General features: G+C 37.1%; 2 protein-coding genes across 2 annotated transcripts; one reads left to right on the top strand and one right to left on the bottom strand.

The window, feature by feature from the left end:
- The first annotated feature begins 6,359 nt into the window (after nucleotides 1-6,359).
- Nucleotides 6,360-6,921, top strand: LOC122037123. The gene is made up of 2 exons (XM_042596619.1): nucleotides 6,360-6,471; nucleotides 6,572-6,921. Exons 1-2 carry the CDS (start codon nucleotides 6,408-6,410, stop codon nucleotides 6,817-6,819), a joined length of 312 nt encoding a protein of 103 aa, XP_042452553.1. The 5' UTR covers nucleotides 6,360-6,407; the 3' UTR covers nucleotides 6,820-6,921.
- A 922-nt stretch (nucleotides 6,922-7,843) lies between these two features.
- Nucleotides 7,844-13,043, bottom strand: LOC122037121 (uncharacterized protein sll0005-like). Its single transcript, XM_042596618.1, has 12 exons — nucleotides 12,874-13,043; nucleotides 12,161-12,337; nucleotides 11,889-12,032; nucleotides 11,488-11,593; nucleotides 11,196-11,344; nucleotides 10,990-11,115; nucleotides 10,660-10,803; nucleotides 10,488-10,575; nucleotides 9,805-10,178; nucleotides 9,328-9,651; nucleotides 8,695-8,907; nucleotides 7,844-8,221 (listed from the first exon to the last, which is right to left on the bottom strand). The coding sequence occupies exons 1-12, from the start codon at nucleotides 12,976-12,978 to the stop codon at nucleotides 8,090-8,092; spliced, it is 2,082 nt and encodes a 693-aa protein (XP_042452552.1). The 5' UTR covers nucleotides 12,979-13,043; the 3' UTR covers nucleotides 7,844-8,089.
- Between the last annotated feature and the right edge of the window lie 56 nt (nucleotides 13,044-13,099).

Below are 13,099 nucleotides of genomic sequence, written 5' to 3'. Positions count from 1 at the left end.
ACTGGACGTAGGATTTATAATGCATGACCTTAAGAAATTGTTAATTTATGAATCAATGTGTCTTTGTATAAGAGATGTGATATTGATACAGTCATCCGTATTTAAATATAAATTCACTGCATTAACAATTTTTTTTAGTATCGATCTTATAAATATGGAAGGAGATATATGTAGATATATATATAAGTGTCAGACGCATTGTGAGATAAATCGCAGGTCATCAGTTCCTGAGAATCGCCCCCTGACTAATATTACACCAGAGATGCTATGTGCGCCCACCGTCTGTGCTACGCCTGGGGGCTATAGTGATCCGTATTTAAAAGCTAGAAGGAGATTGATCTTCCCGTATTTGACAAACTCATGAAAGTGATCCGTATATGTTTTTTCTATCTTTTCGATTATAGGTTATAGGGGTTGATGTCACTGAGAGTATACTCACTCCTCTGAGTGAGTACAATAGTTTTGGACAGTGTCAGTTAGCCCTAGTACATATAGAGGTTACTGTTCAGGGTGGTCTAGCTTGGAGAGGAGGTATTTGTAGGATCGAAAAAGTACGATAGAGGGGGAGGGTGAATATCATGCTTTTAAAAACTTATCTTTTAATCCTTTAAATCAAAGTCGTGCAGCGGAAAGAAAAGAACATGTTTGGTTACTTAGTTCGAAGTCTAGGTCGATTTCTACTCCAAAACCCACGATCTTTGATCGCACCGTTGGGTAATCCATTAAAACTCTTATTTCCGAAAACCTCAGAAAGAAGCAGTGCGTACAATATGTAAGAATATAAGATGATAACAACCTACTATCTTATGTGAGTTTAAGTACAATGCAAGTTTTAAAATAAAAGTATACCGACACTTATATGGAAGATGAAGCTTAGTCGGCACTTGAATGAAGTAGTTGTTTGCGTGAAGACGAGTTGTAGAGCAGTAGCACGAATAGCATCAGCTAGCACAGAGATGAACTTCGAACCAAACATATTTCGTTTTTACAGCCTCGGACCTCGAGTTCATTTTTATATTGACGTTCGGTCGACCAATCCCTAGGTTCGGTCGACCGAACTAGTTCCCTTCCATCTTCGCTGAGATCTTATGCTGATTCGATCTTCGGCATTTAATGACATTAAAGTATTCGGTCGACCAATCCCCTTGTTCGGTCGATCGAACAGAGATCCTTCCCTATTCGCTGAGATATGGAATTAATGTGCCATTAAGGGATGATGGTTTGATCGACCGTTCTCTGGTTCGGTCGACCGATCAGTCGCTTTTCCTTCTTTGTTTCTGATTGATCTGAACTGACTGAGTCATCAAGGTTTGGTCGACCGATCAAGTTTAGATTGGAACGTGCTCTGCTTTGGTCTGAACTGATCTCTGATCTGAATCAAGCTAGTTCGATCGACCGATCCCTACGTTCGGTCGAATGATCAGGCCGAACCTGCAACACAGAGTTAAATAGAGTATTCCTGCAACACAAAAGTTAGCACAGTAATATATATAATGCATGAGTAATATTAGACAGTAGAACTGTTTTGATCTTAATTTGAAAATCATCTCGGTTTCTTCAGTTGGATCAGTGACCTTAGGTTATTCCTTTCAGGAACACGACCTTACTGTCATTCCTCCAGTTGCATACCTCAACTTACTTGTCAAACATTGATCCTCCAGACTTGTTTGGACTTTGTCTGCTCAGTGTCTGATCGTCTGATCCACCAAGACTTTTCCTACAATACTACATTAGCCAACAACAATAATATTAATATAGAATACTATGATAGACCTAAACTTAGATTTACCGAGATCCACTGGTCCAGTCGACCGTGTGCGGTCGACTGGAAACCATCCGATCAACCTTGCTTGGAGTTCACTCCTCCAAGACTTTTCGCTACCTAAGGTTATCTCCCCCTAGAATTTTCACCACCTAGCTTCATTCACCAAGACTCAGTATTCTGCTACCCAAGGATTAGGTCCTCCAGACCTACGAATCCACTTGGCTTCTACGATCTACCGAGATTTCACTTGCCTCAGTATTCGGCTACCCAGTTATCAAGTCCTCCATATCTATTGAATCCACCTGGTTTCCACGATATACTGAGATTTTCCTTGCCTAGCCTGCAACTAGGACTTCCCTTGCCTAACAGCAGTCACCCAGTTGACTTCCCAGTACCCTTGCCTAGCCACGACTATAACTTCTCATGATCAAGTTCAATTAAATATACTTAAACATATTTGTCGGACATTAAAACCTTAGAGGTCGATTGCACCAACAGTATCCAGTTCCAACCAATCGTACCTGTCAGGGACGACGAGACAATCGAGCCAGATGAGGCTACAGAGGAGGAGATGCTAGAATTTATATTTGAGGACATCTTTACATCCTCTCCGCAATCGACACAGCTTTCGACCACACTTTACGTAGAGGATCGCCTTGCTAGGTTAGAGGAGTCTTCCGCCCAGATCGAGTAGTCAGCCTCCGAGGGTTTCACTACTCTTTGTGACGAGGTGACTACTCTTCATGACGAGATGACTACTAGATTTAGTAAAACATAGTTTTCTTTAGTCTAGTAATTTAGAATTGACAAACCATGTATTATTGTAAATTTTTATCATTAATTAATCAAGGATTTATAATTCGAAACTCAACTACAACGTATTATTAAAAGAATTTCATATTAATTAATCAGATATTTAAAATTTGAGATTCATCATTATTAATTTTTTAAAAAATAATTTATAAAGAAATATATATTATCACGCTTCTTTTTAATTTCATATCTTATAAAGTATAATTTTTTTTAGGTTATTAATTTTTGAGGTTTTTTTTTTTTTTTTTTTTTGTTGTGTTTTCACGCGGCTGACGTGGCAAGTATCGCACGGCACCGCACCTTATGCACCACAGCATTTTATATATATATATATATATATATATATATATATATGAGAGTCTTGGGCTTCTCGAGTAAGTAGATTTTCATTCAAAGATTTCCATTCACTTGTACGTACATTAGCTACTATCGGATAGTACTTCTGACATCTAATTTTGTACACGATCTGCTCGTGAATATTAAATAGGAGAGGAGATAGCTTGAGAATAATGCGAAATTAAGAGGCCAAATAAAAATATACTATTTTCGTTGGGGTTTTCAGTGCTGTTAATGGCAACACTAGTAAAGCCCTGATTTATATGTATATTTAAATTCTTTATTGTTTGTTTCATTCAGCTGTCTCCATCCATGCTCACCTCATAATAAATGAAAAATTAAATCCCTCCGAACTATTGTTATTTTAACTTCAACTACTGAAACTATTATTTGAAAATGATGTCTCGAATTTGCCATGTTGAGATTAGATTTAAATTTAAACTTATTTGATAAGATAATCGAGCCGAATTTAAAATGAACTAAGTTTTTGAAATGATTATTCAAATTTGATTTAAGTTTATTTTTTATTAGTTTAAGCTCGATTCGTTTAGATGTTATCGAGCTCTCAATTCAAATTTGATTTGAACTTGGTTCGTTTAGATGTTATCGAGCACTCAATTTAAGTTTGTTTGATTGTTTGAAAATTTTAATTGTTCAATTGATTATTAAACTCGATAATTCAAACTTGTTTATTTTATTATTTATTTAGTATATTGATAAAAGTTTTATTAATAAATATGATTCCTGAACATTGTTCACAAACATTAACAAGTTGAACACATATGTGTTCAAATTTATTTGTTTAGTGTAACGAGCTGTTCAAACTTATTTATTTAATTAATCTTATATATATTAAACAAACATAAACAAACTATTATCAAGCTAAACACTAAACTTATCCCTTTTCACCCACTTGAAATACTGTGGTTGGGACTATGGTTGGGACTGCGACTACAATTATACTATTTATATTAATAATATGATGTAATCACAAAATATTATCCCAAATTAAAATCCATATTCAATTAAAAATTAATTATTAATTTTTATTTAATTAATAATTAATAAAAAAATTATACAAGACGGGTCTGGGACGGATCGGATTAAATCCGGGACCTTCCCTGAATCCATATAAGATCCATTTATACGGGTTTAAATCTATCCCACTGAGACGAATTTATTATAGGTCTGGACTTCAATCCGTCCCATTGTTATACGGTTGCTCCGTACTCGAATCTCTCTCTCTTTTTATATGTTTGTTTCCTGTCTGGCATCTCGATAGTTACAGCTCGATAGATCATAGTCCGTAGAGGAATGCCTCGACGCAATAACATTCCGGAGGAGGTTTTAGGTTGGATTTTGTTTGTTGGGCTCGAAATTTGAGCCCCTTACCAGTTTTTCATACTCACATTCGCCTCTCCAATGCTCCTGAAAAAGTCTGGTCGACGGATTCACCTCCGCAAGCAAGGTGAGTCTTGAGGGTTTTCCCTTTCTTTGAGCTCTCAGATGCCACATTTGCTTTAAAACTGTCCATGACAGCTTTATCGGTTACTTACTTCTCTGTCCTCAATGCCTGCTGCACTTGTTTTCTGTTGCGATTGTGCTCGGAATCTTTCACAACCAAACAAATTTGTTCCAAGAAACTGCGAAGCCACTTGCAATTGGCTTTCATCCCTTCTGCAGTGCTTCCTTGCCTGAAGTTTTTTCTTTCTCTTTTATATACTTAATACCCGAATGTTTTACTCAGTTCTTCCTTGTCTGTGAACGTCTTCTTCAATTCCAGCTCCAAGCCGATTCGACAAGGTAAGCCAGAAGCTTTTTTTCTTTCTTTCGTTTTCTTCCTATTCCTCCCTTGCCCACTTCCACTCTCCTCAGTAAGAATGGCAATGATATTGTTGTTGAGTTCCGTGTTTTTAATTCAAACTATTCTTTATTTTTTGTTATTGTTCTAATAATACATATGTGTATACATTTAGTCTCACGTTGCTAAGTTAAGAAGATTGGAAGATTTTATATATGGAGTCCTTCCATCCTTGCTTAGCAAAGTTAAGGGGATCTACACGCAAGCGCGGGCCGAGCCCAAATCAGGTGGTTTCGGGGGGTTCGAGCCAAAAATCCATAAACCGGGCACGACGCACGCGATCATCGCGCGCAGGGGGTGCAAATCCCCAGCTCGTGGGCCTCACGCTTATAGGCGGCCTGGTTTGGTTTGGCTCTGTCCCGCGCGCGTGAGGAAGTGCGCTGTCCTGAGGCTTGGTATTCCGCGATCTGAGGTTGAATCCGACGTTCGTATTGGAGTACACCTACGGACGACGCGAGTGGTTGTCGGATCTTAGGAGAATTTTGCCGGAGAGCTTCTGCACCGTGGGCAACAATAAGATCTATAAAGACAGTCGGCACGCCGACGCTTCAACCGAATAATAACAATTTCTGAATCTTACTCTTTTATTTACCTATTCATTACATATTTACTATTTTGGTGCAAATATATTACCGTAGCTCTCCTACAACACCAATTGTTTCATTCCAGCTGATATTGTTTCTTTCTCAGTTTCTGTCTGTAGGCTCTGTTATGTTACCTCCCTAGCTTAAGTTCCAAAGAACCGATCTTTCATGTTCATTTCCCTTTTTTTGCCTTTTATATTGACGAAGCTACATGTTTATTTTATGCTCGTCTGATCACCTTCATCGAAATGTTAGTTCAAATCTCTGGAGGAACTCCAATTAAGATGCTTTTATTGGAGGAATCTAGATCAAAGAAACCAAGTGTTGTGGCGAGACTCATGGGCCTTGATTCTATACCAGTCAGAGGGAAAGTTAGAGACGACGATAACTATTTAATGAATGGTTTGAAAGCAGCATTTCAACAATTGCAACAACAGCAGCAGGCAAGTGAAGTAGAACAGCAGTTAAAGAATGCTCGGGTTCTGAACTCAAACAGAGATTTGTTTCTCGAATTTCTTGAACAACCAAACTCACTGTTCAGTAAACATCTCTTCCAGCCACAGACAACTCGTATAACTGTGCTGAAACCTTCGATTACCAAAAGACCGACGAGTATAGTTGTTTTGAAGCCTACTGGAGATCTGGCTAGTGATCGATTGATAACTTGTAGAGATATTAATAATGGCTACATTGCTGATGATGAGGTTGGCAGTGCAAGTGACTCGGATTTAGCAACTTCAACTTCAACTTCAATTAGTCGAGAAGCGAAGAGAAAGCTTTCGGAGAGGCTGGCTTTCGGATCATCCGACATCAATTTTCTAGAGCGACGGTATTTAAGGGCATCCGGGAGCACCTTAGGAGAGCTGCTTGGTGTTTGTGAGGGAAGCAACGAGGAGCATAGGAAGTTGTCTTTGAAAGATAAGGTGTCGAGTTTCTTCTTCTCTAGAAGGAAAAGGACAAATGCTTATTCATGTCCAATGTTTCCTGAGGTAATTGAGTTTATGTTTGCTCTGTTTATGCATTTCCTAAGCCTTTGTTTAGTCATGGTATGAGAATGGAGGCACATGATCTGCAGGACAAATGCAGCTCTGTCACCATTGCTGGACGTCCAGGTGAGTATCTAGCTATCACGTTGTTTGTTCTACAATTCTAGGAATCCGCACACACTGCCTGAGGTAACTACTGACTAACATGTCCGGCCATCTAATGCAGAATCCGTGTCTAGGTCTCGGCCTATCGAATCGGTTGCTCGGTCGGTGGCGGCGGCGGAAAGGGTGATTCCGAAGGAGTCTGCATGCGGCGGCATTGGGGTGGTGGAGAGAGTGGTGAAGAGAGAGGTGGCCGGAAGGCAGTGGGAGGAAGCAAAGTGGTTGGACTTGTGTGAGTTCAGCGAGGAGGTCGGTGGGAAGGTGATGGAGGAGTTGGTCCAAGACTTGCTGTTTGAATTATCCTGCCGCTAACAAATGTAATTAGTTTTCTGTTTTTTCTTGGCCTATACTTCTCTGCTCCCAACTAGAAATATGTTAAGCTCCTTTTTTCATGAGCTTTCTTGCCTTCCGCTGGATGTTTGATGTAAATGCTATTTAAATATATATGATTTTCTCATCCCACTATGAGTAGGATGGGTAAATGTTAGATAAATGTTGTAGAATTGAGACAGGAAGAACAAAGCTGGTCTCGTGAATGAATGAATGAATTGATAGATGAAGCAGTTAAAGCAGCTTTAATTCAGCTGTACTGGATGAGCCATAACTGACAAGAGGCCTTCTTTGGCATGGAAGGACTAGGTGGAAACAAACCACGTGGTAGGTGCTGGGATGGGTAAGGAGGCACCCAATTCATGAACCATAATAATTCAATCAAATATATAAAAATTTCAAACAACTAAACCAATCAAATTCGAGTTAAACTTAAATTAAAAACTCAATAATATTTAAAAAATCAAACTCAACATTATAAAAAATAAATCAAATCAGAACAATTATTTCAAATATTTAGTTCATTTTAGACTCAGCTTATAAGCTCAATTACTTTATCAAACGCTTAAATACTCCAAACTTTAACTAAACTTATTTACGTCCCTAGCTATTTCATCACCTAACTAAATAAGTAAATATTCATGTGATGAACATATGGACAAATTATTACCTGTCAAACAACAATGAGTGATATGACAAATTTTAAATACTCAAAAATATTTTGACAATTCTAATATTCTTAAAAAAAAAATTAAAAAAAAAACTAAGTAAATTATATCAGGTTAGTTAATTTTTGTTAAATACTCAACAAAACTAAACAAGATCTAATAGCAGAACCACCAAACCATTGACAATTAATAAAGATAAAATTAAAAAAATAAAACCCGAAAACATGAGACACTTTAGACATATAAATGAATATCAAGAATTATCTCATTCACAAAATTATAATTAATTTTAATAAGTACGTTAACCGCATTTTTTAATATCCTAAATCATTCAATCATGTAAAATTATTATACATTAAGTTTTATAATTTTCAACTAATAACAAAATCTATTATCTGCCTGCCTACCTTCCCCTATTTAAAGATCTATAATCCTATTGTTTTCTTTTCCTGATTGATATGCGATACAATTCCACTGTACATTACTTGCATCTAAGGTGACGGCTTCACCTTTTGCCCCAAATCTATATACACAATAAACTATAAGTGTTTTCCCGGCCGCGAGATTTTCTAATGCATTGCTGGCTACAAAAATGTTTCCCTGATTAACCGAGCTAACACACGAGAAGTTAACCTGTTCAACACTTCGGGAAGAATGTTAGCGGATATGCTCGGTAGCAAAGGAAGAAGTTCTCGGATATAGAAAATATCAAAACCCTGCAAAATTCAAAATTGTAATTAGGCAAAGCATATTTGATCTACTACCTAATTGAATTCAATCGGATAAAAATGATAAAAAATATAAGTTGAACGCATTCTTAATAAGCTCTAATCAGAAAGACTACAACACCTGACCAGTCAATCTTGGTCCATGCTTGGAAACACAGTAGAAAAGTGAATCAAGGCATGAGTAGCTAGCGCGCGATGGAAGTAAGCAGAGTATCCGAATCTGAACCTGATTCGGAGTTCCGAGCGAACACAAAATGTGCTACTCGAATCCTACCCGTTTATGTAAACAAGAATCCGAATCTACGATACTTGTAGCAACTACACATTACTATATAATATTCAAGCCTGACAAACATGTTAAGAAGCAGCCATTCCCTATCCTAAACCTGAGGTATGTTTGCTAAGTTTTTCAAATTTAGATAGAAGGACCAGATGCAGGAAGTGTTAGGTTAATTACAAACCTGATTTGTTCTTGAAGTTCCCGATGTGAGAAACTTGCCGACTTTTTCGACATTGTTAAGTATGGCTCTGTCCTCCTCTGTGACGGTCGGCAGCAACGCTATAGGCCTTCTAGCAACCATACTAAAAACTGGGAAGGCTGAATTCCCAATTCCTAGAGTTGCAGCGAGCTGGACCAACTGCTCTCGAGAGAGTGCATCAATTGCTTTAACTACCTGCACAAGATCCATAAAGAAGCTTAAATCTAAAGCTTTATCCAGCTTTGAATCAAGAATATCGACATGTTCAAAATGCTCAATAGATTGAAAAGTTAAATCTATTAGAGTGGAAGACATAAGGTGTAGCGGGAGACCAAAGAAAATTTATCTAGTTAATTTGAACATTACCAGTGATATAACATTGCATAGAGTTCAATGAATATGAAAGATTCATATAACATATAGCCGAACGACAAATAACAGTTACGACAATCATGGCAGAAGGATTGATGATCACATGAATGTTGAAACACAAACCTCATCGTCATTGAAGAGTATTTATTATTCGAGAAATCTTAGAAGTCAACATTAGCAAGGAGCAATTGTCTAAAATAATACTGCTGGATACAATCAAAAAGTTATTTCAGTAAAGTTCACCTCATCTAGAATGAATTCTCTGAAGAAATTGCCTTTGTCAGATAGCAAAAATATAAGAGCTGCCCTTGTTTTGACAGGCTGAGCAGGTTGAGGCACTGCTGTTGGAAATATTGGCACAAGAAAACCCGATTGACTCTGCAAAGAACCAAGGCCTGCCATATTTCCATTTAGGTTCTCACCACCACCACTTTTTGCAGCAGTAATGAAATTCTCAAAGGCTTGCATGACGTCGATGAACCTCTCGGCGTCAAAGACTCCGTGTTTACCATATACCATATATCGCAGTGCTGCCTTTAGCCTTGGCGAATCGTCTGTTAAAAGTCTCTGTTTCAAGAAAAATGAAAAACAAAACTAAGAAAGTTGGAACTCTCCACAATTGTGGTTAACAGAAGCACAACAAATCAGTACAAATCCAAATCATCATCAAATTTCATCATATACAATGTAATGTTGAAATGGATAGATATGATTATATACCTGAGCTAGATATGGATATGCTTCATCTACAATTGCAAATTCAGGATTTCCAACCAGGGCAATCCCTTCTAGTACTCCAATTGCTCTGATAATTAAAGCAAAGTACGGTGGTATTCTGAAAGGATAATCAAAAGTGATTTGAGCCAGATCCGAAGCCAGTTCTTGAAAATTAATGTTTTTTGCACCACCTCCTCCAAGGGCTTGATCAAAAACTTTGGAAAGCACAGGCAGAATCGGGTCCAAATTGACCCCCTCAGGAATGAAATCAAGCTTTACAAAATCTTTCACAATTTCATCATAGTCGCGATGGATCAGATGAGCTATTGCTTCAATTATACCATACTTCTGGTCATCAGTCAATCTTGTTACAAGACCTGATAAACAAAACTCAATGCATCAAAATTTTCCAATTAAGGTAATGGATCAAAAAAGCCTGAAGTGATAATGCAATCTATAAATGAAAATTTTAAACCAAAAAGATTGTTCTGGTCAATATCACAACTCTTAGTCCATGTGTATATGTACCTAGCAATTTGTATAGATTCTTCATTAAACGTATTATTCCACCTCTACATCGATTAAGTTGAGCATACGACTATATTGATTATGTTTGTCAAAAAAAAATTATGATAGGAATGATATGAGCATGTCTAGAAAACTTCAAATCTACAATGGACAATTACCAAAGTCAAGTATAGCCAACTTCCCATCTGGTGTCCGAATCATATTCCCAGGATGAGGATCAGCATGAAAAAAGCCAGTATCAAGCAGCTGCCAATCAAAATAGTTCATCGATTATATATAATCTATTGTGTCGTCTATTATCTTAAACCGTCATATCAACCATAGACTGACCTGCTTTAGGTAGCATATAACTCCAACATTAACCAATTCTCCAACATCACTTTCAGTACTTTGAGATAGTTTTTCTCCTTCAATCCATTGGGTAGTAAGTACCCTTCTCGATGTGTATTTATGGAAAGTATTTGGTATGACTACCTGAAAAACTAAAAGCATTAAGGTTAACTATCAAGTAATTAGTTGGCAACTGGTAAAATATAAGAATACATTGTTTAATATTAACAAGGAATTAGAAAGCATTGCTTCTGTAAGAAGGAAATTAAGAATGAGCATTTCGTGTACATAGAAATTGCTTAGTTCCAGACTTAATTAAACGCAACATACCTGAGGAAGATCTTCTCTCATCAATTCAGCAAAGCGAGTACCGTTTTCTCCTTCATTTACATAATCAAGTTCTTCAAAAAAACGAGCAGCCCATTCATCAACCAAGCCAACAACATCAAGAGATACCTGAAAGTCATAAGAAAAGACAAATTACAGTGGGTTTTTCCATGTTTAAGATGCAGGAACACAAATGACCAACTGTTTACTTGTGGGAATCTTCGCAAAAACAATCCCAATTTGCGTATAATGAAGAGATCTATAGTTACAGTCTCCAAAACAAAAGGCCGTTGCACTTTAACAGCCACCAGATCTCCAGTTTCTTTCAAACGGCCCTTGTATACTTGCCCCAATGATGCTGCATTAATACCATTACCACATGATAGTTCAATAACATATTATGTATGCTGCTGAAAGGAAACTATGCACATAAAAGTAAAAGATATGTTGCTTCAACAATTAATCTCTAGAAATACAGATGATTTATACAGATGATATTACCAGCGGCAATGGGGGATGAAGTCAGTTCAGAGTACATGTTATACCAAGGTTGCCCAAGTTCTTCTTCGATAAGTGCCATTGCCGCATCATCAGGAAATGAAGGAACCTGAAGTATCAAAAAGGGGCATTGCTTTTAGAAATCTATGTACAAAAAAACAGAGATATCATAATCAATATATAAGTGTCTACAAATATTGGATATGGTTTCAGAAAACAACAATGTATATAAGGTAATTATTGAAACTTGAAAAGAATAATAAAAAATAAAATGTCATTGATTTGAGACCTAAATGTGTAACTTTTCTATCATCTAAGGGTATAGATACTATTTTATAACTCAAGAAGCACAGCTTGTTGATGTTCTGGTCCATGATTATGAATGTCACAACGTAATGCATTACCTTATCACATAGCTTTTGCAGTTCAATCATTGCAGCAGGAGATAATATATCTGGTCGAATACTCAAAGCTTGCCCAAGTTTTATATAAGCTGGCCCCAAAGATGTCACTATTTCTCTTAATTCAATTGCTCGTGCAACCTCATTCTGAAATGTTGCAAAAACAAATTGTTGAATCAGAAAGCAATTAATGCCTTCTCTGCAAGTGCTGAAAACGAAAACATGCACCGATTGAGGCAGTTAAACGATAAATTTGATTTTTTCTATGGCTTTACCTCTTTGATTTTCTTGTTAATCAAATCTGAAGCAATGTGAGAAAGAAAACCACCAGCCACAGATAGAAGCTGCACGATGCGTGTTGCAACAGCTCTTGGCCTCTTGCCCCAGTAGGATGATATAATGTCTGGATCATACACTAGTGGCAATGCTTCTCCACTGGTTACATCTGGTACCTAAGCACATAAAACAACTGCTGTCAAATAATAAACAACTGCTGTCAAATAATTGAACTGTCATTTCAGCATCTTAAAGAATATATAGTTTGATCCTTCTGAAAATAAAATGCACATGATCATTTGACTAAGATAGAGGGAAGTGACAACGAAAGGGTCATTTATTAAGAATGAAATTGAATACCCTTGGAGATTACATGACTTGGAAAGGTATTTGTATTTCTTTATCCATGGAAAACTATAATCAGAAGAATAAGAAGATAATTTCATGAAGGCAAATTAAGACGAAATTGTACACCATAAATCACATCTGTCATAACATACATTAGCTTTTTCTGTTGCTCCAAGGTTTCAATAAATCTCACAGATCGATCTATACGGTGTCATCAAGATGTGTTTATCCCAATTATTTTGCGTTGCTACCTGAATGTTATCCGTCCATTGATCACTAAGCAAGTCTACATCAGCATCACTTATATGTTTCAAATATGATTGAATTAATGCAAAGCTCAAACTGTTGGATACAGAAAACGCACCTCAACTAATCGAAGGCGGATGCTCTCATCGGCGAACTGAACATCGGTGAGGTTTTGACCTCGGAGCCCTCGCATCAGCGAGGCCAGCTGCTCGTCCTCTTCCATTTGCTTCCGCACCTTTTTGATCTCCTCCGATACGTTACCGAACCTCTACCAATTTCCCACCAAAACTCCACAATAAATAATCAATCTCAGCTTTGCAAAATTAATAAAATAAATAAAATAA

This window comes from Zingiber officinale, unplaced genomic scaffold (assembly GCF_018446385.1).
Source record: "Zingiber officinale cultivar Zhangliang unplaced genomic scaffold, Zo_v1.1 ctg233, whole genome shotgun sequence".
NCBI lineage: Eukaryota > Viridiplantae > Streptophyta > Magnoliopsida > Zingiberales > Zingiberaceae > Zingiber > Zingiber officinale.
This window is presented reverse-complemented; position numbering and strand designations above follow the sequence as displayed.

What these genes read in the sequence shown, in the direction of transcription:
- LOC122037121 (XM_042596618.1), bottom strand. Translation starts at nt 12,978, where the DNA reads ATGGAAGAGGACGAGCAGCTGGCCTCGCTGATGCGAGGGCTCCGAGGT. An exon ending in TTATATGCTACCTAAAGCAG is followed by an intron (nt 10,576 to 10,659) that starts GTCAGTCTATGG and finishes TTTGATTGGCAG; the next exon opens with CTGCTTGATACTGGCTTTTT. An exon ending in GAACTTCAAGAACAAATCAG is followed by an intron (nt 8,222 to 8,694) that starts GTTTGTAATTAA and finishes TGAATTTTGCAG; the next exon opens with GGTTTTGATATTTTCTATAT.
- LOC122037123 (XM_042596619.1), top strand. Translation starts at nt 6,408, where the DNA reads ATGAGAATGGAGGCACATGATCTGCAGGACAAATGCAGCTCTGTCACC. An exon ending in CACCATTGCTGGACGTCCAG is followed by an intron (nt 6,472 to 6,571) that starts GTGAGTATCTAG and finishes CATCTAATGCAG; the next exon opens with AATCCGTGTCTAGGTCTCGG.